Source organism: Tamandua tetradactyla, chromosome 3 (assembly GCF_023851605.1).
Source record: "Tamandua tetradactyla isolate mTamTet1 chromosome 3, mTamTet1.pri, whole genome shotgun sequence".
In the NCBI taxonomy this organism is placed as follows: Eukaryota; Metazoa; Chordata; class Mammalia; order Pilosa; family Myrmecophagidae; genus Tamandua; species Tamandua tetradactyla.
The window spans coordinates 164,722,432-164,730,044 of record NC_135329.1 but is presented as its reverse complement, the minus strand read 5'-3'; the positions used below and the strand labels follow the sequence as shown (position 1 = coordinate 164,730,044).

Genomic DNA, 7,613 nt, shown 5'->3' with positions numbered 1-7,613 from the left:
TACAAAATAGTTTTGGTCTGAGAGAAGATAAAAGCTCCTTGTTCCCAAATAATAATTAGAACCTCTTTTATTAGAGAAAAGTCTCAAATCAGTTCAAGCCATACAATTGAACCATTTTAGTGTTTCATTTTATTATCATAAAGCAAGCTGATATTTGAGCAAAGTTATTTCAATTAAAAGTGCCTACCTCATGTCATTGTGTGTGTGTGTTGGGGGGGTGGGGTGATTTATGCCTCCTATGCAGCATTTTGCAAGTACTACCTCTCTACATGGCTTGATAGATCTGTGGAGCAAGAAAGCAGCAGCACAGGTGGTTGCCTACATACCATCCTTCCCACAAAAGCGAGCACTCTGGAATGGGCTTCATGCCTGATGCAGTACAGGTAAGGAATCCTGGCCATGGTTCATGAAAGGATGTGCTGTGTAGGGAGGTAATGGGTGAAGTCACTTAGACTGGAAGTAAAAATCAAAGCACCTGGAAGCTGACTGAAGTGGATAGGGTGCCATCAGGTATGATAAAGCTTGGAAGCAGCAGTGTGTACTGATAGAAAAAAAGAGAAGAAAATGACTATATTAAAGGGGTAATCACTAGCATTCATGTAATTGAGGATTCTGCTCATTTCACTAAACACGGCTTCAAAGAAGTCCAGTTGTATGTGTGTGTGCTTAATATCAGAGGTCTTCATTAACATACCCCTTTATGTCTGAGATGTGACAAGATAAAGTGTATGCGCAATTTATGGTATAGTCTATTCTTTAATTTTTGCAGCCCCTTTAACCTACTTTCCCATTTAATCATGAGTTACCTCCCAACATAAAGAAGTGATGGGTCTCAATGGCCTTTTCTTATTATTAAACAATAGAAGCCCACTAGTATTACACAATAGAAAACTGGAAGAAAACTAGAGAGATCTCTTGGTCCCCCAAAGAGAAAAATATCTTCATGCAGACTTTTAAAAACAAATGTTATTTGTAGCAGTTACCACACTATCAGATGACTTTGATAGTTTAGAACATTTCTGAACTCATTCTAGAAACTGAAAAAATATTCTTAAAGAACCATATTGGTACATCTCTTCATGTTTTAGACTGATGAATTTTGACTAGTAATTTGTCTCTGGTTCATCTTCTATAGACAGATGGCATAGTTATAGCTCTGATGCCAAAAATATGAGGCATTTTCTGACTTATTATGGAAAACATGAAAACTGCATAGTATGCCAGCACCCACTTTCCCAGCTCAAGGACAGAGGCAAATAGATAAAGTTCTGGGAAGAGATGCTGGGCTAAGGGGTATAGAAAAAGGAAAACTTGTCAAAAGTATTATAACTACATTCACACACATGTTTTGGTCGCCAACATATCTTAAACAGATTCCCTGATAAAGTCTAATCAAATTGGTCTATTCCACTAACAAGTGTTAACTAATAAAATCTTTGAAAGAGTCACATCATGAAGTGAGAGTGATGGGAGACATTTTCACCACATGAATCTAAGTGCATATAGTTGTTCAAACACTCAAACTAACTCTATATTTGAAGTCTTGAAAACCACACTATTTGCTTCTAAAGGCAGCCTTGATCCATTTGGACAGACTGTACAGCAGTGCTTAATTTTCAGTGCATGTCAGCAGATCATCATCATCAACTGAAAATTCACAAAACACATAAAAATAAATCACGAGGATCACACAGTTAAGCTAGCATTGGTAACTGTTTCTTTTACATTAAATTATACAATGCCACGAGGTAAATATTGCTCACATTATGAAGGGAGATTGTTTTATTTCTATTGGTTTCCAAAGAGATCAAATTTGTCCTGTGCATACAATGAAGAAAACTCCAATAACACTGAAATGACAAATGCTGTAAAATATACATCACTACCAGACAGAAATACACATGTTCTTCATAATCATTTTTCACAATTAAATAGGTAAGTGATTTAAATATTGGGATTAAGAGAATTATAATAATCCATCAAGATTCTTATGGACAGTTTGGTTTTCTTTTCCGTTGTCCGAATCTCCTTGAGGTGTGTACTGGACTTGGTATTCCTGGAGGATTTTGAATACATCATGGTGTCCAAAGTGCAGCGCTTCATCCATAGGAGTGTTATTCCACCTGAACAGGTAGCACAGCAGGGTCTGGGTCATTAGGTAATTTCTCAACAAAGATGATAATCCAGCATTCTTAGATTTGAAGTGCAGATTAAATGACCATTCAAACTGTACTCCTTTTAGCAATACCACAAGTAAAAATTAATAGTACAAACACAGAGAAGGATTTAGAAATCAAAAAACGATTTCAGAGAAGTTGGGATATGGGGAAGAAAAGAAAAGTATCTCCATGAAAGGATCTTGTTTACAATGCAATGCACTTATGGAGAGGGCATTTCTAAGGGAAGCTCAAGGGTTGGCAGATATAATGACTTCTTTAGTAGTCTTGAATTTTAAATTCATGAAGAGCTGAAAGTGGCTGATTTTAAATGTTCAAAGAAAATTCAGGTATATAATATCTATCATCCTTGCCTTTGACAGAAAATTTGTGTTGTCACTTCAAAATCACAATAAGTCTCAAAAATCTAGAAATAACCATGACCTCGTTAGGGCTCAACCATACATTGGAGGAGTAAGATCAGCACTGGAGGAAATGTTTTAACCATTTCTGATAAGGACTGGAAAGCCAGGATCTCAATCAGACTATTACACAACCAGAGGAATAACTACCCTTTCCATAGTAGGCTTCTCAGGCTGTGCTATTCAGAGTGATATATTGAAGATTTAAGGATAAAGAAGATTAATGTAGAGTTGCTAACCGTGGTTAATCAATTAATTATAGCCTCTGAAAGACACCAATCAGAGGAGACAGCCTTATAAAACTCACAACCCAAGCCAGATAAAGGGCAGGGTATGGTAATTAGTTCCCTAATACTCCACAAACTCTCTCTTTATGTTATTTAACTTCTCCATAGCTGCCAGTCTCTCTTACTCCATGTTTTCATGGGCCTCTCATCACCTTTCTTCTGGGTTTTCTGAGCACTATTACTTTCCATCTCTGTTTTTAACTTGCTACCCCCTTAATAGGGTCACAGTATAGAAATGAAAGGCTTTTAGAAGAATTTTATTTTAAAAATAGTTTTGAATAAGTTTGGTAGCCTGTTCTTAATTTTTTAAATCAGGTAAGTAACACTTTACATGAGTGTTGGTGTTTCCGCACAGCTGAACTAAGCTGTTTTTCACTTCTGTACAGGCCTCCATTAGAGTCAGTGGCCCTAAACTTGGAGGGGGTGGAGAAGGAAAACGGGACAGACTTTTCAATCATGCTCTGTAGCATGTACTTATTGCCTTAAATTTCCTTTTAGAAAAACTGAATATTGACTGCAAGTTACATTTTTTACCACCCTTCTTCCATGAAATAATGCAAAATATCAACTTTAAAGAGTACACTAATTCCTCTCAAGCCAGTTTTGTAATTTCAGGTGACACTGGTTCTATGAAATAGAGAAAAGAGTTGTCTTAGGTTTCTAGCTTCCAATCTAGAATAGTTGAATACCCAGTTACCAAGTTAGCTCATTTTGGCATATCAGACAGGTACCTATACTTCCACATTTTTAGAAGCCAATTTAAAGAAAAAAAATTTTTTTAAAATTCAACCCTGAAATAAAGCACAATTAGTATTTCAAACATGTAATAAATAGTGGTTTTAGCTGGGCTTATAAACACAGGGGTGGGATCTTCTTTCAGTTTCTTGCTCTAGAAAGAGCTGATAATGGGCATTAGATTTGGGGATAAAAGGAAGGACTGTCACCCTAACATGAAGTTTTTGAATACTACCAACAAAGATCATTTTAATCTCAGTGCTTTTTTTCTTTGCATGGGCAGGCATCGGGAATTGAACTCAGGTCTGCAGCACGGCAGGCAAGAACTCTGCCTGCTGAGCCACCATGGCCCTCCCTCACAGTGCTTTTAAAAATAGGAATAAAGTTAAATAACCAAAGTGTTAAAACACTTAGAAAATTGCTAACCGTTTCAGACCACGACATAACTTTTCTATATCTCTTGCAAGCTGAATTATAAAACCCAAACCTCTAATTTAAAGTTAAAAAATGAAAGCTTTAGTTAGCAGAAAAGTACAACAGCTAGACAGTAATCAACTTAATACAGCTCCCAGTTCTCAAATATCAAATCCCAACTCCTAGGCACATATATCCAGCTTCTCTATCAAGTATTTTTTTTTCCATCCTTCTAAGCCTTTATTTCTCATTGCTCACTCTGTTCCACTCCAGTTATATAATGTGTGAGTATATAACTACAGAGTTAACTTAAATATATATGTATATGAGTAAACTGAATTTTTATACCCCCTTTGAGTACACAGCATTTACTGTAGGATGACTAGTAGCTTCCTGTGTGTACAAGGAAGAACACAGAAGCATAATGTATGCCAAGCAGATTTCTCCCAATATAGAGGGTATCTTTTCTTCCTTCTCTGCCTTCAAATCTGGTCTCTCTTCCAAAGCATAGGTTAAAATTGAACTTCCATGATGCTTTCTAAGACTGATTCTATCCAAATCCAGGAATTTTAACAAACTCAATACAATCAGTTTAGAGTCCTGTGACAGTAATTTTCTTATATGATTTTTGTTTGCTTCTATATATTTTTATCTACCTTTTGTGGTTAAAAATCTCCATGAGGACAAAATTCCTATTTTCTCTTTCCAAACACAAAGCATTGTTTCCTTCATACACTATATGACTGATAGTCAAGCTAACCTGAAATATTCTAAATAAGAAACAATTATTAGGCAACAATCTCTCCAGCAGAACAGTTTTGTTTGTTACCTTTACAAGCTGCCTTAGCAAGTTCAAGAGTGTCTCCAATACATCCATAATGGATTTAAATATACCATAATTTGAATATTATAAGTCTGTATAATAAAAGTACTGACTTGCCAGTTATATGTTAGAAGCTGACTATGTGAGTGCTTACCTGTCCTTGGGGAATGGATTTACTTTGCAGGCTTCCAGCAAAAATTTAACAACTTCAACATGACCTATATTCAAAACAAAAATGAACAGATTTCAGTACGGAGTAGAAATTAAGTGTAGAAAAATAGATAACTGGTTCACAAATTACCCTCTGCAGCAGCTACATGGAGTGCTGTTCTTGAGTCATAGTCTCGTTGTTCCATGTCCATGGCTGACAAAGCAAATCTGAAAATTTGGAAGCAAAGCCATTCATTATATATATATATAAATTTCACACTTGTAACATTTACTATATCCTTTCAATCTAAAGGCTTGTCAGGTGCTATCCTTCACAAGCCTCACTAATGAGAACTGGAGACACTGTTCAATCAGTACACATGCATTTTGGACAAATGCCACATCATCTCTTCCTTTGTTTTTCTTTTTAGGGGCAAAACTCAAGAATAGTGATACAATTATACCAAAGGTTTTATGCCTCAGAAGGGCAAGAAACTAATACCAAAGTTATATGCTTTCACTAAAACTCTTTTGTTTTTGTATGAGCAGGTACTGGGAATCAAACCCAAGTCTCTGGTATGGCAGGCGAGAAATTCTGCCACTGAGCCACCACTGCACTGCCCAAAACTCTTTTTTTAAACTAACATTTTATAGTCTACAGTTTACAAGAAGTACTAATCAGATTTTAAGGCCATCTTTTAAATGATGGAAATTAAGCATAGACATTTTTCCAATTTAAAGATTGGTTGCAACTCCATATAAGAGATCTGTGTTAAGTATATAGTATATATGGCCTTCTAAACCTGGAGATCTGCAGGGAATAAAATGCCCCTATTTTGTGCCACCTCTTCCCACCACTCACCACCAAAAAAAAAGATGGGGAGTGGAGAGTAGATGAGGATTGAGGTGGCATTTTCTAATTCCAATAAAACAGTAGTACTAATTAGCCAGATTATTTGAATAGTTACCATTGGGGAAAACAGAGGGCTGGGCCTTTACAGGAGGTAGAAAAGGATAAGAGTAGACAGGCCTGAGGGACTGAAGTGAGGATTTAATATAAAATTTTATTTGGGTTATTTTATTAAAGGGATGTGAGACCTTAGAGAATCATAAAATGGCTACTTTCCAAGAAGCACACTAAATAAATGTCTGTAAATCATATGCTATTCTACTCTGTTAACATACCTTCGGAGTGCAGACACATCTCCAGTATATGCAGCAAACAAAAGGTTTATCACTGACTTTACCTGTGAAGAAAAGAAAGTTCAGGCATCCACTGGAGAAAATAAATATATAGAATGTATAATGTACATCTGACACTGGTAAGTGATCTTTCACGTGCTTTGAACACTAGCTGGGTCACACACTAAAAGATACCACAAGCATACTTCTATAAACAAAAGCATTCACGTGTGAAAGTATGTTTCTTCTTTAAACAAAGGACTGTGAGGGAAAATTCAACAAGAAGGTAAGTACATGAGGGAAGGTATGGAATGAGGATATCAGTTGGCACAAAATAATGGAAACTTGCAACCTGTGAAATTCACATAGTTGGGGGAATTTAAAATTGTTTAGAACCCTTCCCACTTCGAATCTTTAAATAGTGAGAGCAGGCTCAGTTACTCACATCACATCACTAAAAACTAAATCATACTATATAAATGTCTAGTTCTTAACAGTAATCACTATCCTCACCCATCACTGGCTTCTTTGGAAATCTTAAGAGACAGCATTCAGTATTATCATGTTTGACTTAAGAATAGGGCTTTAATTTGCTACAAAGACAGCCATGAGTTCAGTGCTCTAAGCTGTACAAATTGGGGCATTCTCAGCACCTATGATAATACCTCTGCTCAAAAGGAGGTAGATAAACTCCACAAATATTAAGTCACTGCTCTTGAGTACTCCAAAACGTCAAAATATATCTACTTTTGACAGTTACCTACTTTCCTGTTCTTATAGTTAAGGAAAAGGTAATCATGAAGGTCAGTGGAGTTTGATCTGCTTTCATAAAGACTTTAATACTTTATGGAAAACTCAGCAACTGATCAGTTTCTAAATAATTCCCATTTTTGCTTCATACTTTGCAATTCCAAATTGCAAACTTCATATTGATGATCTAACCAATACTGGACTCAAAGTTGGTAAACAGAATCAAGTTTTATTGGAAGGCTAGAAAGTAACCCAACTGTTCAAAAAAGTCACAGCCCTGGAGCTATGCTTTCAAGATCTTAAACTGGAAACCCCCCATTTCCCCTATAGCTTGCCCTTTCCTACAACCTATGAGCATTTAAATCTAATTGGAACTAACCATTGCTGACTCCTCTAATTCAGCATTCTCAAAATGAGTTCTGCAGAAACTAGTCCACAAGATGCTTCATGAAAATAAGCATACACTGGTCAGATAGGCTCTTTTTTCTTTTTCCTTTTTTTAAAAAGTTTTTTGCTGTTGTTGTGTTTGTTTTTTGGGGTGTATAGTCCAGGAATTGAACCTGGGTCTCCTGCCTGGAAGGCGAGCATTCTATTGCTGAACCATGGTTCTTAAAATACTAAGTCTTGAGAATTCATGAGCAATATGAATGGCTCTGTAAAATTAGCAGAGCACATCCCCAAAATATTACTACTT

General features: G+C 36.2%; 1 protein-coding gene across 1 annotated transcript in view; it reads right to left on the bottom strand.

Annotated features, from left to right (window-relative positions):
- Window positions 1-958: 958 nt before the first annotated feature.
- The window catches only part of GLS (glutaminase), a 72,839-nt gene continuing 66,184 nt past the window's right edge, over window positions 959-7,613 (bottom strand). Inside the window, exons 15-18 of the mRNA XM_077154493.1 lie at window positions 6,173-6,234; window positions 5,139-5,215; window positions 4,992-5,055; window positions 959-2,123 (exon numbers count right to left, since the gene is read on the bottom strand). Of these exons, the coding sequence (XP_077010608.1) occupies window positions 1,967-2,123; window positions 4,992-5,055; window positions 5,139-5,215; window positions 6,173-6,234 (360 nt within the window). The 3' untranslated portion in view covers window positions 959-1,966. The remainder of the gene's footprint in view (window positions 2,124-4,991; window positions 5,056-5,138; window positions 5,216-6,172; window positions 6,235-7,613) is intronic.